At 47.5% G+C, this 21,657-nt stretch overlaps 1 protein-coding gene across 1 annotated transcript in view; it reads right to left on the bottom strand.

Annotated features, from left to right (window-relative positions):
• Disc1 (DISC1 scaffold protein) overlaps nt 1-21,657 on the bottom strand; it is a 207,416-nt gene that overhangs the window by 86,592 nt on the left and 99,167 nt on the right. Inside the window, exon 9 of the mRNA XM_028889789.2 lies at nt 17,457-17,645. Within this exon, the coding sequence (XP_028745622.1) occupies nt 17,457-17,645 (189 nt within the window). The remainder of the gene's footprint in view (nt 1-17,456; nt 17,646-21,657) is intronic.

Below are 21,657 nucleotides of genomic sequence, written 5' to 3'. Positions count from 1 at the left end.
AATTTAGGAAATAAAATATGTCCTAAAATAATAAGAACACTGCTTTGTCGTGTGGAATAGCCTGTGAGTGCATAAGGAGAGGCCAGCCCTGGTGCCTCATGTGACAACATGCCAGACCTTTGAATAAGATAAGCCGTAACACCGGCTCGTTCTTCTTATTTTATTTGAAAAATTCTCACTTCTTTATCTTTTGTGTTGTTTTAGGGGAGGGGCATTGTTTGTTAGTGTGTATATCTGTGTGCAGTATGAGTGAGTGAACATGCATGTATGTGTGTGTGCTTGTTTGTGGGTGGTACACATGTGTATGCTTGCAAAGGACCTCAGCTGCCATTCCTCAGGTACCATCCACCTTGATTTTTGACACAGTGTCTCTCCTTGAAAAGTTAGGCTAGGCTAGGTGGCCAGCAAGTCTCAAGGATCTACCTGCCTCTATTTCCCCAGTGTTGGCCTTCAAAGTTCTGATCATACCTGTGCAACAAGCCCTTTGTGCCCACTGACATATCTCCCCAGCCGTGTGTGTGTGTGTGTGTGTGTGTGTGTGTGTGTGTGTGTGTGTGTGTGTGTGTGTGTTTGAGACAGGGTCTCACTATGTAGCTTAGGCTGGCCTGGAATTCAAGATCTTTTTATCTTTCCCATTCGGGGAGTCCAGGCACGTGTTACCACGCCTGAATGTTCACTCAGCCTCCTAACCCAGACACATCCTCTCTGCGATGCATCTCCAGAGGCAAACGGGGCCTGGCTGCTTAGCCTTTTGACTCTTTTAAAGATGACCAAAAGACTTATTGCAAAGAATGGTGAAATGGTAAAGACCCTGATGCAGGAAAGACGTGGCGATCTGCCTCCTGACGGCTTTATGAGTACAATGTTCCCAAAGGGTCTGGAAGAGACCCCACCATCTTATTAAAAATCAGAGTCCACATTTATCTGAGTTTGACATGAAACTATATTTTCATTAAAAAGTTTTATATACTGTGTCAATCATAGTGGAATTCTTATTAGTCTGGTATTTTTTGGCAATGAGCCTGCAGACCCCGAGGGGACTTCAATATGAACTTTGTACGTGCCGTGACGATAGGATGCTCTTCCGTAAGCTAATGAAGAGATATTTGTCTTTTACGACCCCCTAATCAAGTGGGTATTTGTCTTATACCACCCACCCCCTCACCAAAGAAGCCGACAACCTATATCATGTGCAAACTACGTGTCTACTGCAGATGGGAAAACCTACAAATACTAGCTGCCATTCACACACTACAAGGATGTGTGTGTTTTACTCACATGGCCTCAGTTTCCTCAGTGAAACCATTAATGTCTACCTCTCAGGTGGAACAGAAGCTCAACAATATTCATACGGCACTCCAAGTGCTCCTGTGGCCAGGGGAGGGCTTTAGTGAATGACGGGGACATCACTGTCATCACCATCCTGTGTCACAAACCATGTTAAGACAGTTACAGCCACGGCTTTGCAAATGCTCCTGAATGGGACAATACATTTCCAAAAGCAACGTGTCTGTCCAGATGTTCACTGGGTCCCTGGAGGACTCGAGGGACCTAGAGAGGGCCTGCCGTGAAGTTGTCCTTTTGGACTTGTCTATGACGACGTTTGCAGGAACAAAACAAAATTAAGCTGAAGACTTTCTTTAGATAAAGAAAAACCAGGAAACTTTATTTAACTCAAAGGCAAAAACAGTGAGTGAGATTCAGAATTCTTTTCAGATGTTTGGCTCAAAAAGCATCTGGTACGTGGTCAGGCGTGACTCGCCAGACTTGTGTGCGTAGATACCCCCTAGCTCAGGTGGAAGAAGCTGCCTTGGTTTAGAAAGATAGAAACCAGTTTAAAGATCAGGGCTGTGAAAGATGTAGGGTAAGGAAAAGGGTCTCCTTCAAGCCAAGATAACACAGATGAGGGATGAGGGGGCAGGGAACATGGAGCAGTGATAAGTCTAAAGATACAGATGAGTACCTCGTCCTCACTGAGCAAGAATGTGATGGCATGGAGCAATGGGGGACAGAAACTGGACCTTGTTTCCTCAAAGACCTTCTGGAAGACCTTCCCCCAGTGTCTGCTCAACCTTGAAGAGTTTCTGGCAACAATCCCTCCCCTCTGACACAGAATGTCCTCTCCTGTTCTAGCGCCATGTTGAATCTGTCTTTGGCTAGCAAAGTCTTTAACCCATTTCATAAACTAGAAAAATCTACAGGATGCCAGATTCTTTCCACTGTTGGAAGACTTCTGCTGCAAGACCCAGAACTATGAGAAGTCCATTTATTCTGTAAACATGAAATGGTGAAAGACAAGCCAGTCTTTCTCAAAAAGCCCTCCCCTTATTGATTTTCACTTATCTGAGGCACAGGTGTGAAATCTTTCCCACACTCAGGTGGACACAGAATTCAATCGTATCACCAGCCTTTTATAGTTTACAGAAACAGCAGGTCTCTGCCCTTGATCCCATGCCTGATCAACTCACACCCGTGTCCACATTCACACAAGACAGATGTCAGCAAGGTCACATTTTACAGGGCAACTGAATTACTGAGTTATTCCACTTGGGGCTGAAAAGGGAGAATCGACTCAAGCCGTTGGTTGCTCTGATATTCTGTGAACTTGTTCAAAGACTGCCTTTAGCACGGTGGGTCGCCCAAATTAATCTCCCCTGGGACGCGACCAGGTATAGAGCTGAGCACACAGTTGCCAATCCCTCTGTGTCCCAGCACCTTAGGAGGAACAGACTCCAAGGTGAGGTGTGGTAGGTGCAGGGCATATACCTTCCCCATAGTTCTCAGCTAGAGAAGCCATGTTGTTGAGACCTGGCCTGTGTTCTTTCTCCATGTGATATGGCCTGTCTACTTCTAACCATGAGGCATCACCCTTGCACTCTGCCTGGGTTAACTCTGGGAGAAAACAGAACAGACCTCAACCTCAGCCCAGGCCATGGCTTTCCCTAACAGTCATGGATTGCTATTTGCCAGTGTGTTGTGGACCAACTGATGGGGATTTTAGAAGTGAGTGGGTCATGGGAGTTCAGACCAGTCCATTGATGAACCAACCCACTGACGAGGTAACCATTTAATGATTATTAGAAGGTGGTGGAGAGTAAGAGGGTGTTGCTTGCTTGGTGGAAGGGGGTCCCAAGGGGACTGTCTTTGAAGGGGACCATGTCTCTCTCTGTTGCTAAAACCCTTCACCAGGGTAATGTGAGCAATGTCCACTCCCTCTTCATGAGGTGCCATCAGCAAACCCAAGTGCAATTCCCGGGGAACCAGTGAATCCCTCAGGCTGACTTCAGCGCATGGGTGACCCCAAAGCCACCACACAGGAGAGCAGCTTTCCAACAGCCACCTGGATGGAACCCCTTCCTGTGAACCTCACCCAGCCTGTATAACCTGCTCCCTCCCTGAGACTCCCAAGGTCATGAGTAATTAAGAGAGAGTTGCATCCAGATGTCTAGAAGGAAAGACCAGCTACTCAGGGGTGGTCCAGTAACTCTCCTCACTCCCTCCTTCTAAGAGGGATGTCAGTGGTCACAAGCAGCCACAGCTGATCCTGTGAGGATGGAGGGTTGGTGCAGATGACAGTGCTTTACAACAGTCTCTCTGGTTCCCAGTCACAACGAGGTGAGCAGCTCTGCTCCACCATGCCCCTCCGCCATGACATGCAGACCTCACCACAGGCCCAGGAGCAATGGAGTCTGCTGACATGGGCTGTGTCTTCTGACCTGAACGGAAACCATCCTTGCCTTTTAAGTTATTTAATCTGATATTTTGATGTAGTAATGAAAAGTGGCTCACGCATCATATAGATTCAGTTCTCAGCATCACCCAGACCACTGGCTGGTCCTTATGGAATATCCATTGCAGGCAATATACCTTTGCTGTGAGGAAACCAAGGCCCAGCAGCGAATGGCGTGTGGACAACACTCAGACTAAGCCCATCCAGCCTGATGCCCAGGTGAGGGTGGTGGCTCTCCACACAGATTTGGGGGTTCCATACATGACAAAAGACTAGAAAACCAAACATAAAATTTTAAACAAATTAGAAGTGAGAACATGCCCGTGTCAGATGGACTCAGTGTCAACAAAGGAGATCGTAGGCGCTGTGCTTTCATTTTGAAGGCAAGTTTGAGCTTGAAATCTGGTCCTCACACCATGAAGACATTGGCGTCTCCAGCCCTCTGTCTTATTTAATCATAATGTCAACTCAAGTGTATGGAGAGATGCCTAGGTGATTAGTAAGGCACACTCCCGGCTAGACAGCTGTGAGGGCCTTTCCAGGGGTGACTAGAACAGGAGGACTCGGTGGCTTAATCCATTGATGGCTTCAAAATCTGAAGAGCTGACTGGCAGATGGCAGGACTGTGGAAGGCAGGGCCTGGTTGGAGGAAGGAGATCATTAGCGGTGTGGCCCTGGCTCCCTCTGCTTATGTTCCCTGCTTCCTGGATACGTCGTGGGGTGAAGAGCTGAATCCTTCCACCATGATGGTTCTGCCTCCCCCAGGCCCAGAGACAACGGAACCAGATGTGCAGGGTCTGAAGTTTCTGAAACCCCCGAACCAAAATAAACTCTCTCCTTTGAACTTGTTTCCCTTGGGCATTGTCTGAAAGATGGGAGAGTTAACACAAGGTCCAAGAACAGGAAAGGAAACCTGTGACATCATTCCCCGCTGAGTAGAACCAGGCAACTGCTTACACAGGGACGGCCGTTTCTCCAGCCATGCTGCGGCAAGGACTTGGAGGCTTTGGAGAGGGTTTCCAACCCTTGGGCCGTGATCCTGAGCACGGATGAGGGACAACATGAACTTCTCCAGCAGGAGCTGGAAGAGAACGGCAGTAAACGCAACACAAGATCAACCACTGTAGGTTTCAAACAGTGGTCATTCCACAGCATCATGATTGACACTCCAGCAACAACAGAGAGATGCAGAGGGAAGGAAAGAGAGAGTCCGCCACTCTCAAACGCCTCCTCTCCTCTCCTCTCCCCTGCAGGGAGTCCCTGCTCTGCTTTATCTCACACATCACAGGGACTATCAGATTTCAGCGCTTTGGATCAGGTGGAGATGAGGTCCAGCCCAGAGCTCAAAGATTTCCATATACATGGAACAGCTCATCTCCCCTCCCACAGTCGCTCACTCAGCTCAACAAATATTTGTATGAGTTTATATTCCCTGAAGCCTCAGCGTGTGCCGAGCCAAGCCACAAACAAAGCTTTGAGTACAAAAGCCAGAGAGCAGAGCACCGTGGGAGCGGGCCAGCCCACAAGGCACGGCACTCACCCACTAAGGGCATTTCAGATCCGGATTCACACAGTGAATGGTGATTTGGTTAGGACATTCCAGCAAATGAAACGCTGACGTAGCACCCAGAGTCATTGTTGAATGTACATGTGAAAAAAAAAATGTCCAGCGAGAACAGACAGCTCTAGATCTTTCAGATTTCAAACTGAGTCACAAATTGGAGCCTCACCTCCCTTCATGGATGTATCAAGAGAGGAAGAGAAGAACAAATGTCACTTCCCCTGGACACAGCCCCCACAAAACAATCTCCTGGTGATGAAAATAAAGATTTTGTAAGCAAAGAACATTTAAGACTGGGGGTTTAATGGTACAAGGGGGTTGGGGGATGGGTAGGAAGGTAAGGGCGCTTGCTGCCAAGCCTGATGACCTAAGTTCACTGCCCAGAAGGAGCAAAGGAAAATCATTTGGAATTTTTCTTTATTGAGGCCCTGAAGGTCAGCAATTTGGAACTTTTCTCTATTGAGGCCCTGAAGGTCAGCAGGCTGGTGGCGGATCCTATCCTATCACTTCCTATCTGGAAGTTGCTGAATCACTAATTTTTACTCCTGAGAAGTCAGAGCCACAGCATCCTCCCTGGGAAACGCTCCAGGTTGGCCTTGAGCTCAGAGAACAAGCTCCCCACACCAGCCTCTTTTCCACCAAAGGTGGTGGTGCATCCTCATGGGTTCCTCTGCTCCAACTGGCTCCAAAAATAATATTCTAATCTCTTGTTTTCAGCCTTCGCAATGGTGGGAATAGATCACCAGAGTATGTCCTTAGGTGGGAGTGGATCACTGGAGTGTGTCCTTAGGTGGGAGTAGGTCACTGGAGTGTGTCCCTGGTGGGAGTAGATCACTGGAGTGTGTCCCTGGTGGGAGTAGATCACTGGAATGTGTCCTTAGGTGGGAGTAGATCACTGGAGTGTGTCCTTAGGTGGGAGTGGATCACTGGAGTGTGTCCTTAGGTTTGAGTGGGTCACTAGAGTGTGTCCTTAGCTGGGAATAGATCACTGGAGTGTGTCCTTAGGTGGGAGTGGGTCACTGGAGTGTGTCCTTAGGTGGGAGTAGATCACTGGAGTGTGTCCTTAGGTGGGAGTGGGTCACTGGAGTGTGTCCTTAGGTGGAAGTAGATCACTGGAGTGTGTCCTTAGGTGGGAGTGGGTCACTGGAGTGTGTCCTCAGGTGTTCTAGCCGCCCCCCAGCCCCTGCCTATGTCTCCCCACGATTCCTGGTAGCCATGCTCTAAGCCACTCTGCTCTCTGCCTCTCCCTCCTCATCATGATGGACAGAACCTTCCAAAATCATGAGCCAAAATAAATCCTTTTCCGTTGTTTCCTTTCTATTTGGTCACGTGACACAAAAGGCTGGGTATGGAGGTGTGTTCAATGTTGTTGAATCTGCGTGTTCAGTGTGGTTGGGAACATAGCACTGAGAAGTCTCAGATTCTGCAGTAAATCTAGGTCAACAAGGACCTATCTGCAGATGGGTCCTTAGGGGCTTAAGATTGCCGGGAGGAAGACAGCTCAAAGGGAGACTCGGGCTCTTATCATCCAATGCTACAGACAAGTCAGGCCATTTACAGTGACAGCCACTGGGGTGGAGAAGGGAGTGGGGTTGGGGGTGGGGCGCTGCCGCTGAAGGCTGGGTGAATGCTGGTCCTGTGGGTGGTGGGCTGGGGGTGGGGCGCTGCTGCTGAAGGCTGGGTGAATGCTGGTCCTGTGGGTGGTGGGGTCCCACTAGAACTCAAGGACAGCAGATCTCATCAGACATGCCTTCTTGACGAGCACTGCTGCCCTGACTGTGACCTCCACATGCTGCCAAAGCCAGTTTCCCTGAAAGGGTGTCTGAGACACGAGGTGGCACTGGCAGCCTCAAGGAACCCAACACTGAAGCACTGAGCATCTGTGGGTGGACCCTGCGTCTTTGAAGGCTGGCACAGAGAGCAAAGAGCCCAGGTCTCTCTCTGGGAAAAAAGCATGTCAGAAAACTCTGAGGTCATCCCCAATCCTGCCCTGTTCCTTTTAAATAGAAGGTCCTCTCTTTTTACCATATTTGAAACAGTTCCAATACAACGTCCTTTTGCAACTTCGTAGAGGCAGATTAGCTGTCCCTTTCCCCCTCTCTCACAGAGAACACAGGCAGGATGGACTAGGGACTTGCTCTCCTGCTTTATGATGCTCCCTGTTTAACTCTGCTACGCAAGCTATCAATATTCAGGCATCACCCACGTCTTCAGATAGCGGTTATCAGACTTTGTCCAGTTTACTCCCTGGAGACTCTGGCAGAATGGGTCTAGATGTTGCTGCCATCTTCCAAAAGCCCATCAGTATTTTCTCGTCGGGAAAAGTAGCCAATACAGAGGGGAATTCATCATACTGAGACTCAGCGTGGCAATCAGTGTGTACTGCCAGACCAGACCAAGAACCGTGCTTCCCCACATCAGCCTCTGTCCCTGCACATACCCAATGGCTTCTTTCATCTCCCCAGAAGTTACCCACTTAGTGGATAAATGTTCCCTCTACAAGTTCCACAGGCAAGGCCACCATCCGGACACCAGCCCCTCCACATCTCTACAGGCTCCATATGTAAGCTGACCACCCCAACACCAGCCCCTCCACATCTCTACAGGCTCCATAAGCAAATCTACTTTCCTGAAGCTATGCCCTCCCTATCCCCACATCAAAGTTCTCCATGGGGGATTAAATACAATAACATTTCTATATGTCAATGTAGATAACTGGTTTTCTAAGTGACACAGAAAAATAGAGAGAGATCAGAAATATATGGGTGTCTTAATGTCAAGTTTCTCTACCCAGTGTCTAGGGACCTCATTATATCTAACTTTACAGGACTCAAACAATGTAATCAATGGAAAGACAGGAGAATTCAGTTTCGAAGTTTCTCTGTCCTTATACCATGTAAGGCATGTTCAGGTTTGGTCATCAGCCAGGAACAACCACACTTCCGGGAGAAGTCTGTCTCCCCCTTGTATTTGTGCACAGGTGCCCTAATACATTTCACAGTGACAGCCACCAGCTAGTTTACAGCTGTAATGGAGCCTGCAAGACAAGATGACCTTTCTAATTGTCATGGCAAAGAGCACAATTGCAACTGACTTTGAAACATACCGTAAACTCATTATGCTGAGAGAGAATAGCTTCTGCTTTGGGGCTCACTATGAATATTAATGTCAGAGCTCTTCTTGAAAAAAAAAAATGTGCTCTAAATTTTATATTGTATAAAACCCTTTTAATACCAAAGAGGGTGTTTATTTATAGTCTGTGGGCTTCTTCATAGATGCCATTAAGGATTCCATTAAACATGGCAGAATGGAATGAATAGTCACGGAGCATTAAGGCAGGAATAATGATCACCCTTCTAGAACCAGGCCTGAAACCAGAAGACAGGAGCTGCAAACGTAGACAAGGAGGACAGAGCATGGGAACAAGGTTGGTCCTGCATAGACTCCTGGGGGCAGTAAAAGGCACCACAGGGGACGCCGCGCAGGACTGGTAATGGGGGAGTGATCAGGATGGAGCCAGAAGGATGCAAGGAGTAGGTGATGGGAGCTAAGGATGCAGACTACTTCGGAAGAGGAGGGAAGAGCCATGGAGGAGGTGATGGAGGAAGAGAGAAGCTGGTCCTCTGCAACTGCAATGATGAGAAGACGGTTCTTCCTGCAGCGTGGTTCAGCAGCATCTCATGCCTGTGTCCACAGAGATGGGGAAGGGTTCTTTGACTCCACACCAAGTGCCCTTTGCCATCTGGGCACAGGTGGGAAGCTGATGAAAACCAATCCTGTCCATAGAAAAGCCCATGACAGTTTCACAGGTCATCCTGTCCACCAACCTTTGAAGACACAGAAAATTTTTGTCTGCCATTTTCTGGAGACCTCCTCCTTTAGCTCCTATGGCCACATAGGCCACCAACCTAGGAGATCTCAGCACAGTTTTGGGAGAAAAAAAAATCCCTATGGCCATGAAACTCTGCTTTAAAGGCTCTAGTGAAGTAAACCGGAAGTGATACCGGAAGAAGCCAGATCAGTGTTTCATCTCTCCTCCCCTGTACGTTGATGGCAGCGAAAGCACGAGAAAAGCCCTTCCTCAGACTTAACGAAGAAGCGATTTGGTTCATTATGGTCTAACTTCATTCACCAGATGCCAGGCCTTTCAGTGGGCTTCTGGCCATCATCAGGCTTCCACATCATCTGGCTTGTACTCAGCCATGCTGGTGAGATTGAGGGATGAAGCTCTCATATTAGGGATCAAATCAAACAGAACAAAACCCTGTCAAGGTGAAACCTTAGACACAAAGGACTCCCGCTCAGGCCTCCTCCTACAGGGTCACGGGATGCAATCCTCTTTGTCTCCATTTCCCTGTGTGTGGAACAGCCCCTCCCACCACAGCCAGCAGCATTCGTGGTCCAGAGATGAAGTGGCAAAATGCCTGCTTCCCAGGGGAGGTGATGAGAGAGGATGGAGATGCTAAGGAAGCAGGATGCTGACGTATCAGAGACTGTTCCTTCTCAAGAACTAAATCCACACGAGATCCAACTCCTCCGTGCACAAGCGAAGCACCCAAGGAATGCAGACTGAGGACACAGTAAAGATCAACAGAGGACAAGGTCTGTGAAGAGCTCACTTATAGACCTCCGAGGATCTGGACAAGAAACACTGCCAGTCACAGAATAGTTATTTCCAGATACATTCCAGAAACCATCAGAGTAACAATTACTCTAAAATCATGTTGGGAATATGAAACATAATTCTGAAGCTGTCTGACTAACTGACATCAGTAACCCGGAAACCAGGGGCACATTAATCTCAGGGGTGGGATTCAAGCCAACAGTGACCAAGGAGTACCACAAGATCTGCAGTGCATGCTACAGTTCCCATACCTAGGTAACCTGACCTAAGTCTAGCAGTGAGCTGTCCTCTGAGAAGCCTGAGAAGCTATGGAACTCTGCTAGAACCTTCTCTGCAGTATGTGAATGTGACCGTGGACCTCTGAGTTTCCCCAAGCCAGGGCCATCTGGAATGCGGTTGCCAAGAGCAATCTGTGAAACTGAGAATCTAGCGGATGTATAAGGGACACCCTACAGCATAGAGCCACGGTCCTCCTCTAAACAAAGTGGCTGACGCAGAGCTGTGCACTTCAGTTTGGTATGACATACACCCAAACCTTCATGCATTCCCATGGGAGGCAGGGCATAGCTAATGCATTGTACAGGAACATGGAACCAAAGAAGACAGACCCAGGGAATTTGAAGCTAGGGCACACAGGACCAGGAAATACAGAGCAAAGAACACATAACCAGGGAAATACAACTATAGATCATGTAAGAAACAGAGTCATAGAATATAGAGCCAGGGAACTGACTCAGTGACTTGACGATGAAGACTGACCATCATACATACTTTGTTCATCCCAATCACTTTCAGTCTCATCCATTTTTGACCCTGTAGGCTTTGAGAGGTCCTTCCCTTTCTACATTCTTACTTGCTTTTGTATTACTGGATCCATATTTTCTGGCTCTGTGTTCCCTGGCTCAATGATTCCTGACTCTCTGTTACTAGCTCTATGTTACCTGGTTCCATGTTCCCTAGCTCCATGTTCCTGGCTCTGTGTTCCCTGGTTCTATGTTCCTTGGCTCGATGTTCCTAGCTCTGTGTTCCCTGTCTCCATGTTCCTGGATCTGTGTTCCCTGGCTCTGTGTTCCCTGGCTCCATGTTCCTGGCTCTGTGTTCCTGGCTCCATGTTATTTGTCTCTGTGTTCCCTGGTTCCATGTTTACTGGCTCCATGTTCCCTGGCTCCGTGTTCCCTGGCTCTGTGTTCCCTGTCTCCATATTCACTGGTTCCATGTTTTCTGGCTTTGTGTTCCCTGGCTCTGTGTTCTGGCTCCATGTTATCTGTCTCTGTGTTCCCTGGTTCCATGCTTTCTGGCTTTGTGTTCCCTGGTTCCATGTTCCCTGATTCCACGTTCCCTATCTCTGTGTTTCCTGAAAACCTTGTGCTATTGAAGAAGAATGAGAGGAACAACAAATGAAATAGATTAAAATCAGGACATGGAGCCAGGCAGTGGTGGCACATATCCTTAATCCCAGCACTCAAGAGGCAGAGGCAGGCAGATCTCTAAGTTTCAGGACAGCCTGATCTACATAGTGAGTTCCAGGACAGCCTGGTCTACACAGAGAAACCCTGTCTGGAACAAAATTAGGACATGGTATGTCCTATGTGAGGTAAGAACATGTTTCAAGGAAGACTAACCCACTGAATCAAACCATCATGGAAAGTCACACAATAAAAACTGGGGGCTTTTAGGGACCTTTGAGGCAGGTGGACGCTAAGGTCAACTGTCTCCTTTGCTTTTTTAGGAGGCTCATCACATCATATTTTGTGGAATATTACTTTAACTATGTAAAGATGTGTTACATTTGTTTCTGCTGCATCTGTTTAATTATGTAAAGATGCATTGCTCTTTCCCCTTGCCTGCCTAAGGCACCTGATAAGTCTAATAAAAAGCTGAATAGCCAATAGCTTGGCAGAAGAGGGATAGGTGGGGCTAGTGGGTAGAGAGAATACATAGGAGGAGGAATCTAGGAACAAGAGGAGCGAATGGGGGGGGGGAGACAGAGAGGGAGACACCCAGGGCCAACCAGCTGCCAGACAGACAGACACAGAGCAAGCAGTGAAAGTAGGACATACAGAATAAAGGAAGGTAAAAAGCCTTGAGGTAAAATGTAGATGAAGAGAAACAGGTTAAAATAAGTTATAAGAGCTAGCAAGAAACGAACCTAAGCTAAGGCTGAGCATTCATAACTAATAATGAGCCTTTGTGTCATGATTTTGGGGTTGGTGACCTAAGAAAAAGCCTGCTATGACCATATCTCATCCAAAGTCCTTGGCACTTGACACTAACACTGTCTTCTCTCTCTTTTTAGTTTTTTACTTATCTTCATCTTTGTCCTTATTAGATGAATTTCTTAGGTTTCTGTTTTCTCTCGCCCCCATCCTGAGAAAAGAAGGTAGGTCTGATTCTTGTGTTCTTATTTATCTTGGAAATTTCTCTTGAAGATAGCTGGTGAGTGTGGAGGGGCAGTGTCTACATGTGCAGAGTGTGCAACCCATAGGCTGTCTAAGTGAGTCACCACAGCTACAGACACAAACAAACTCTGCAGGGCTGCACCCTGGACATCAGAGTGAAAAGAATCCACATCCCTTTAGCACACTTCCTTCTGTTGGCTAATTCAAGCTCAGAACTTACCAGGGAATCCAAAGCTCAATGCAGGGCTTGTCCATGTGGACATCTGGTCAACCTCAAACCATCAGTAGAAAATTGTCAAGTCACTGCTCTTATGTCATTCCATGTGCTTTCCACCTCCCCAATTCTTGAAAGAGGGTTGAGTTAAGCATGAGGCTGTGGACCAACAACCCAAAATATGAAATCCTGCCCTTTAGCCTTCTCCCTGGAAACTGCTTTCTGAACCTAATGATTCCCAACAGGGAGTCCCAAAGGCTCACCAGCTGTGGACCCAGATCTACTCTGGCAGCCTGCAGAACTAGGAGAAATGCATTACCATGCTAATGATGTCCTATTTAAATTCTAGCCCTGATTACTCTGTGATGAAATCTCTTTCCTCCACATTGGTTTCTTTATATCCGAGTTCCAGTGTGAAATCAACAATATTAATAAAGTACAATATAGATTATCAAGTTATACACAGGAGATGGAGAAACAGCTGTATAAATCTTAAGGTGTTTTTTTCTGCAAAAAAAAATCTAAAATCAGTTACTAATTTTTTTACACCCTACCTTCTCTTATTAAAAATAAAATTGAAATGCATATTAATGAAAGGCTGCTGGTTAACTTCTGTAGGTATTCAGGGGATGCAGGAGCCACTTTGCTTCTCATTTTCCTCCACTATACTAAATATTCCTCAGAATTTAAATGTGTGACTTGCAGCCTCAGAGCTAAAGTCTTCTTCTCTTCACAGGAGTGTGCCACCATAACAGAAACCTATGGATTCAAAGGCAGTGGCCGTGTCTGCCTCCCTTTGCCCTTGAGACTGTCATGTTTCTGTCACTGTCCCATCACCCCAATCTGAACAACCAACTCAAGGCTAGGGATGCAGCTCAGCTGGTACAGTGATTTCTTGGCATGCATAAAGTCCTGCGTTCAATACCAGCACATCCCAAACTAGGTATTAGGTACTGCTCACCTCTAATTCCAGTCCTGAAGAGGTGAATACAGGAGGATCAGGTGTTCAAGGTCATCCTCAACTACACATCAGGTTCAAGGCCAGTCTGAACTACAGAAGACCCTGTCTCAAAAATAAAGCAAAACAATAACTATCCAAACCAGACCATGCCATCACCATCCAGGAGTCACCCTTGTCCCTGCTTTCCTTATGCTGGAAAGGAGATCCAAAGTCTGCACCCACAGTCTAAAACGAGGAAGAAAGAAGGAACACTTCACCTCACTATCCAGCCCATGCAAGCGAACAAAGCTGTATAATCAACAAGGCCATTCTGCTGAGTCCAGAGATGACCCAGTCAGACTTAGAGGCAGTGTTCTGTTCTCAGTGAATTCACTAGCTAGCCAGAGCCAGAGGACACAATGACATCTCCATGTGAGACAGGCCAGTCCATCTCTGATGGCCACCAGAGGTGCTTCCTGTCATTAAGAGCTCTCTGTTGAGCAACACTGCTGATTGGTCCCTGGCCCAGAAATGTTTGCCTTTTTCTACAGAACTCTAGACCTTAGCAGGGCACACTACTGCCCAGGGGAAGGACAGCTCTCATCACCCTTGCTGCTGACCGCCATCGTGTACCAAGGTCAAGTTCACAACAGTGTGGCAGTAGGAAAGCATGAGCAGATTCCTACAGGGAGCTGGGAAGGGGACAGCTATGTTCTGTCTTTGTGCCTCCCGGCTGGATCTGGCATCTACATGTGTGTCACCTAATTCAAGTCTCTAAGAGCTGCTCATCCATCCCAGCACAGCTTTCTCCAACCCTTGAAACCATTGTCAGAAATCAGACTTTATTTTTTAAATGCTTTACATTGGGGTAGAGAATTAGCTTAGCAGTTAAAGTGCTTTGCCTTGCGAGCATAAGGACCTGAGTTTAATCCCCAGTGTCCACATAAAAAGCTGGGTGCTGGAGGCAGACTGGTAATCCCAGGCCTGTGAAGGCAGAGACAGGAGGACCCCTGGGGCTTTCGGACCAGCCAGCCTAACCAAATGGGTAAATTCCAGGTTAGGAGTGATCTCTAAATAAAGCAAAGCAGAAGGTGCCTGAGAGCTGACCCCCAAGGTTGGCCTCTGGCCTCCACTCACATGTGTGTGCACAGCTAACCACATGTACACAGATGAACACAGTATTATATATTGCTCATTTCTTAGTTGTTGTTGTTGTTGTTGTGGTGGTGGTGGTGGTGGTGGTGGTGGTTTTGGTTTTTCAAGACAGGGTTTCTCTGTGTAGCAGCTCTGGCTGTCCTGGAGCTCGCTCTGTAGATCAGACTGGCCTCGAACTCACTGAGAGCCGCCTGCCTCTGCCTCCCGAGTGTTGGGATTAAAGGTGTGCACACCACACCTGGCCTTCATTTCTTAGTTTTATCTTGAGATGCTTTATCTACGGGCTGCACAGACGGCGAAACAATTAAAAGCATGGACCACTCTTGCAAAGGACCTGAATGCAGTTCTCAGCACCCACATCTGCTGGTTCACAAACTGCCTGTCACTTCAGCTCCAGGGGATCCAAAGCCCTCTTCTGGTTTCTAAGGGCATTGTCCTTACCACGGATATAATCCCTTCCCCTATACATGTGCATAATTTTTTATTAATATTTTAAGACCTAAGAAACAGGAATTTTATCTAAGACTAAAAAGAGTTGTGGTACAGACACAGATTCGCCTGTTCTTTCTTGCTTGTGCTACATTTGAACTTGAACTCAAAGTCCCCTCTGAAATTGCTGACTCTCAAGGTCCAAAAGCAGCTGAACCCAGACTATGATCTGGTTTATTGCATTCCAATAGGTAAAAGCTTCAATTTACCCAGGAATTTATTTTCTTTTCAAGGATTTTAGTTTTAGTTATATGAATTTATATACATCTCTGTATGTGTGTACATGTGTATACAGCACCTATAGATGTCAGAAGAGGGTATCACATCCCGGGAGCCACATCACTTGAGAGCTGAGGACCAAACTTGGGTCCTCTGCAAGAGCAGTGCATGCTCTTGACCACTAAACTATCTCTCCAGCCCCCCGAAATTCATCTTCCCTATCTTGGTTACCCATGCCCTTCCCAACACTGGATGGTTCATTTGGGTGACTCCAATCCACATCTCCTTAGACTGGTTCAAAGTGAGCTTCAGTCTCATGCGCTTGTGAGCCACACTCGGGGAGAGGGTGGCTGACCCAGCATCATCCTAGCATGAAGCACAAAGATCTGCAGCACAAGCCATCTGCAGTTTAGAGCCATCCCCTATAGCAGGCTCCCGTTCCACTTGTTTATGTTTTATTCATCATCTTGAAAGTATTTAGTGAAGTAACAATGATGAGATTCAAAAATACTGCACAGTGCTTTTTTTAAAAAACGATATTAATGGCTTTCAAGAACTCACTCCCTATTCAAATGAAAATATCATTGGGTTAGATTTGCTCAAATCTGTTTACATCTTCTTTATTCTCAGATATAATCCATTCCCCCATTTTGTGTAAAAGCTGAGCAATAACACTATGAAACATTTCATTTTTCCTTATTCATAGAGCAGAAAAAAAAAATCAACAGCAAAAGCCTTCTGGAGATCCACCCTGCTCGACTCTCTCACGGATGAAGTAAGCCAGCCTGCAGGGATGGGGGGGGGGATTTGGGGCCTCCCTCAGCGACGTGCTGTGGACACTCGACACACAGCCATGGGCTGCATATTTGGCCAAATAAGCAAACAAATAAATAAAATGTTTGGCCCTTAAGAGTGAAAGGAGGGATGCACTCGGTGGGCAGAGGCCTGTGCAAGCTTGGTGAACCCGTGTAACCGTGTAACCGTAGAGGAAGAGAACCAACTCCTGAAAGTTGTTCTCTGACCTCTGTGTGACCAACGCACAATGACAACCACTTTTTAAAACTTCTTAAAGAAATTAAGAGAGAGAGAGAGAGAGAGAGAGAGAGAGAGAGAGAGAGAGAGAGAGAGAGAGAGAGAAGGGGCCAGAGAGATGGCTCAGTGGATAAGAACACTGGCTGCTCTTGCAGAGGATCTGAGTTCCCTTTCCAGCACCCACATGGTAACTGTAACACCAGCTCCAGGGGATCTGACACCCTCTTCTGGCTTCCACAGGCACTGCATTCATGTGCTCAAACCCCCTTTAAATACACATTAAAATAAAAATTAGGTATTTTTAAAAGAAAATTAAAAGAGTTAAAGGAAGCAGTGCTCAGCTCTGAGCTGTTAAGCCAGCCGAGGCTTCACTGGCTAGAGACACCACCACCACTGACCATCTCTTCGATTCAAACCTGGGAGAAGCCACACCTCACACAATTCACCAGGACTTTAAAACCTAGTTTGCCCATCCCAAAATGGCATGGCTAACCTCTGCCAGCTGGAGTGACGTTTTCTCGTTTGGACTCTGAACACTAATCTTCCCTGTCATCAATTTATGGAACATTCAGGTGACACCAGTTCTGTTCAATGGAATACAGGGCACATTTCCTGTTAGCCTCTCTGGCCTGCCAACACCTGGGCACAGGTGACACCACAGTGTCACCTCTGTCCTTCTCCTGGGGAGAGAATCAAACCTCCGAGGACACCCCAACAAAAGAGTCACTCCCTGTTCCTGTCTCAGCCCTCAGCGTCAGCCTGTGACCTGCACCCTGGAAGAATGAACGGGGTTGGGGGGGGATACCTTCAGCTCAGGATGTGCACCCAGGGGAGGAAGCTCCACAGCCTACCATGTCCATCAGCAAAGGCAGAGAAGAAAATGGGAAAGTTCAGAGAAAGGGAAACTGTCCCAGTCGAAGAGCAAAGCAAACGCTGATAGGTGACCCCACCCCATTGTCCAAGGCTCTTGCCAACAAAGTCCCCCATGAACTGGCTGGGTGCTCTGTGACCTTGTCACAGTGAGGTGATCTGGCCACACGATCCAATAACGTCATCATTAACTTGTCCTGAGGCTATGGCTCGGGCTACTCACTGTGGACAGCTTCCTGGAGTGCCAGGTCCTGTCTGCACCTGATGTAGTCCTCTTTGACACTGCCCAGCCTCCTGACATTCCTGGAGCTGAGTGCCAGCAGCCTGCCCAGGAGCGACTCTAGCCCTTCCCGCTCTGATGACAGCGCCCAAATCTCCTCCGTGAGCTCCTTGGCTGTACAGAAGTGGCTTCCTGCAGCACCGGGTGGGAGAGAGGGAGAAAGGAGATACTGTGAGTGTGATTTGTAATACCATTTGTATTCTTGAAAGTTCCATAAATTTATACAATGTATATTGATCATACCCATCCATGACTACCTCCTTCCACCTCTTTCTAGTGCCTGTGCCCTGTCTCCCTTCCAACTTCCTGTCTTTTTGTTTTTGTTGTTGTTATTAATAACCCCATCCACCAAGGCATGAGCAACCTACCAGAAGCCATGTCCCCAAAGGAAAGTGATTCCCCCCACCTCAGCAGCCATCATCTACCAGATTCCTCCAATACGGGTGGGGCCTCTTCAGTCCCTCCCCCATCCATGCTGGAATTTTTTGTAAATGAATTGTAGGGTTCTTGAGTGTGAATATTGCGGACAACAGTATCCCAGTGCAATGTCAAAAGGTTAGGTGCACCTGGAAGGGGATGCCACTGGAAAGTCAGGGCCTCTGAAAATGACACAGAGATGCCCAGCAGGACGAGGGAAAGCCCCAGGAATCACTCCACTCAATACCCAAACGTCCAAGGACTGGCAGAGCCCAGCAGGGTGGAAAGAAAATTTAGCCTTGCAGTAAGACTGCAGCTAAATTAAGCCCCTCCCCGCTTATCAAAAAGCATGACATAGGTAAGGGTTAATCCCAGCACCACAGGGAAGGGTGAACCTCAATTGGGGAATTCACTCCATCAGATCGGCCCATAGGTGTGTCTGTGGGCATTTTCCTGATGGCTGACTGATGTAGGTGGACCCAGCCAACTGTGAGTTGCTGCCATCCCTAACAGGGTGTACTGGGTTCTATAAAAAAGGCCCTGAACGTGACCCTGAAAGCAAGCCAGTGAGCAGCATTCCTCTGTGCTCTCTGCTTCCATCCTTGCCTCCAGATTCCTGCTTGAGCTCCTGCCTTCGCTTCCTTAAGTAATGGACTGTGACCCATAAGCCAAATACACCCTTTCCTCTCCGAGTTCTTCTGGTCAGTGTTTTTAATCACAGCAGCAGAGACCCTAACTAAAACAGCATGAAAAATAAATGAGCCCACTTGGCATAAATGTGTTATGAAATATGATCGTAATAACACCTGAGTTGCAGGTGGTTGCAGGAACCACAGGTGGCTGGGTGCATAAGAAAGAAAAGCCATAAAGCACCGAATAAAATACATGGTGAGGGAGTACAGCAAGGAGCAAGGTCAGGTGCAGAATCAGCTGTGTGTCTGGAGGGCAGCGGTGGGACAGCAGCGGGGCAGTGGCAGGCCACCGGGAGACAATTGCTCTGAAATATACTTTACAACATATTTTAAGACTGAAAGTATGTAGGGAGGAATTTAAAGCATCCTATGCAGATGTGGAAACTGCTTTTGAAAACCTACTGAGAGGAAATAAGACTTAAATAATTGTGGAGATAAACTATAAGCGTCCACTAGAAAACTTGCTACTCCTGGGGTTTCAATTTGCCCCAGATTGATGCATAGATTTAATACAATTCCTATCAAAATTTCATGAGGCCCCTTGGTAGAAATGAATGGGCACATCCTGAAATGTAAAAGGAAACGCAAAGGTCTAGATAAGCCAGAGCAATCAAGCAGTCTACATTTTAAGACCCCAGCTATCATCACCATAAATCAGGACTGTGTGCATCTGAGAGCAGATAGGCATGCTGGCTGATGGATTATAATAGAAGTCCAAAGTGGGTGAGTCCTCCAAGAGCCGACTGAGGGAAAGAAAATCGCCCCAGTAGATGTTGACAAAACAACTGGCTGTTCATGTGGGGGCAACGTGAACCCTGATATATACCTCGGACCACACACAAATTACACCCCGGGTGAAACATGGGACTCAGACAAAGTTCAAACTATGAGGCCACAAGCAGGAAATAAGAAAGGGCGAGGTACCGGCTTTGGTACAGGCTTTGGAACAGGCAGAGCTTTGCAGAGGACACAGACCATAGTAATCAAAGAAAAACCCTGACAAACGGGCTTCACTGGGGTGATAACCTTCTTTCAGCAAATCAGAAGTGGCTAGGCAGGGAAGCTGGGCGGGGTGCACCTGACACCCCAGCACCTGGAAGGTAGAGGCAGGAGGATCGGGAGTTCAAGGCCAGCTTTAGCTACACAGCAAGTTTTCAGCCAGCCTAGACAACATAAGACGTCAAAAGTAAGTGAAAAAAGAAAAGGGGGAAGAAAGGGAGAGGGTGGGTAAGGGAAGGCAAAGGAGAGGGGAAGGGAGGGGAGGGGAGGGTGAGGTCAAACTAGGAGAGACCATTTGCTACAGATAACTGACAAAGGATTCAATTTTACATCTCAACAATTAACACAAATGACAGCATTAACCACAAACAAAGACTCACCAGGCCTTTTACAAAGGGCCATGTGCAGATGGCCCACACACATCCGAAAACATGCGGGACAATATCAGTCACCCGGAGTGTAAATAAAAGCTGCAGAGTCCACTTCAACCCATTCAAACAGCACAAAGCGCTAAACCAAAACGGTCAACACTGGCGAGTGTGTGTGTGTGTGTGTGTGTGTGTGTGTGTGTGTGTGTGTGTGTACACACTGGTGTGTGTGTGTGTGTGTGTGTGTGTGTGAGAGAACACTGGTGTGTGTGTGTGTGTGTGTACACTGGTGTGTGTGTGTGTACACTGGTGTGTGTGTGTGAACACTGGTGTGTGTGTGTGTACACTGGTGTGTGTGTGTGAACACTGGTGTGTGTGTGTGTACACTGGTGTGTGTGTGTACACTGGTGTGTGTGTGTACACTGGTGTGTGTGTGTGTGTACACTGGTGTGTGTGTGTACACTGGTGTGTGTGTGTGAACACTGGTGTGTGTGTGTGTACACTGGTGTGTGTGTGTGAACACTGGTGTGTGTGTGTGTACACTGGTGTGTGTGTGTACACTGGTGTGTGTGTGTGTGAACACTGGTGTGTGTGTGTGTGTGTGTGTACACTGGTGTGTGTGTGTACACTGGTGTGTGTGTGTGTACACTGGTGTGTGTGTGTGAACACTGGTGTGTGTGTGTGTACACTGGTGTGTGTGTGTGAACACTGGTGTGTGTGTGTGTACACTGGTGTGTGTGTGTGAACACTGGTGTGTGTGTGTGTGTGTGTGTGTGTACACTGGTGTGTGTGTGTACACTGGTGTGTGTGTGTGTGTGTGTGTGTGTGTGTGTGTAATTCCCTGAACTCCCAAACACGCAGCGGTGTAACCCCACTGAGAACACGCTTGCCACTTTGTCCTAAAGTTAAACAAGTCCAACAAGTCTCCATAGAGAGGTGTTCACAGAGTACCGAAGTCTTCAACCCCAAACACTCACATTTGACAGCACCTAGTGGCTTTACTCTGGAGTCTCTGGCAAGGTACTCATGCTCCTGTAAGCAATCCTAATGAAACTCACTGGTTCACCAAAAAAGAGAGGGAGGGAGGGAGGAAGGGAGGGAGGGGAGAGGGAGAAAGAAGGGAGAGAGAGGGAGGAGGGGAGAGGGAAGGAAGAAAGGAAAGGGAGGGAGGAGGGGAGAGGGAAGGAAGAAGGGAGAGGGAGGGAGGACTGGAGGGAGGGAAGGGAGGAGGAGGGGAGAGGGAAGGAGGAAGGGAGGGAGAGAAGGAAGGAAGGATGGCTCAGTGGTTAAGAGCACTGGCTGTTCTTACAGAGGACCTGGGTTCAAGTCCCAGCACCCACATTATGGCTCACAAACATCTGTAACTTTAGTTTTAGTTCCAGGGGATCTGGCACACTCTTCTGGCCTCTATAGGTAAGCACACAGGTGGCTCATAGACATACATGCAGGCCAAACACATATTCTGTTGAAATAATAATAATGATGGTAATAATAATAACAACAACAAAAATAAAGGAAATGAAAGTAAAAGGGGGACTCTTTGGAATGAAGTTGATCATCAGGAGCGGGTGGTGACAGAGGGGGACATGGGGAATGAACATGATCAAATGTATGATACACGTATATGAAAATGTCATGATGAAACCCGCTACTGGGTATAACATATGC

Source organism: Peromyscus leucopus, chromosome 5, assembly GCF_004664715.2.
Source record: "Peromyscus leucopus breed LL Stock chromosome 5, UCI_PerLeu_2.1, whole genome shotgun sequence".
Classification (NCBI taxonomy): domain Eukaryota; kingdom Metazoa; phylum Chordata; class Mammalia; order Rodentia; family Cricetidae; genus Peromyscus; species Peromyscus leucopus.
The sequence above is the reverse complement of the archived record's forward strand: the minus strand, read 5'-3'. Positions and strand labels throughout refer to the sequence as shown.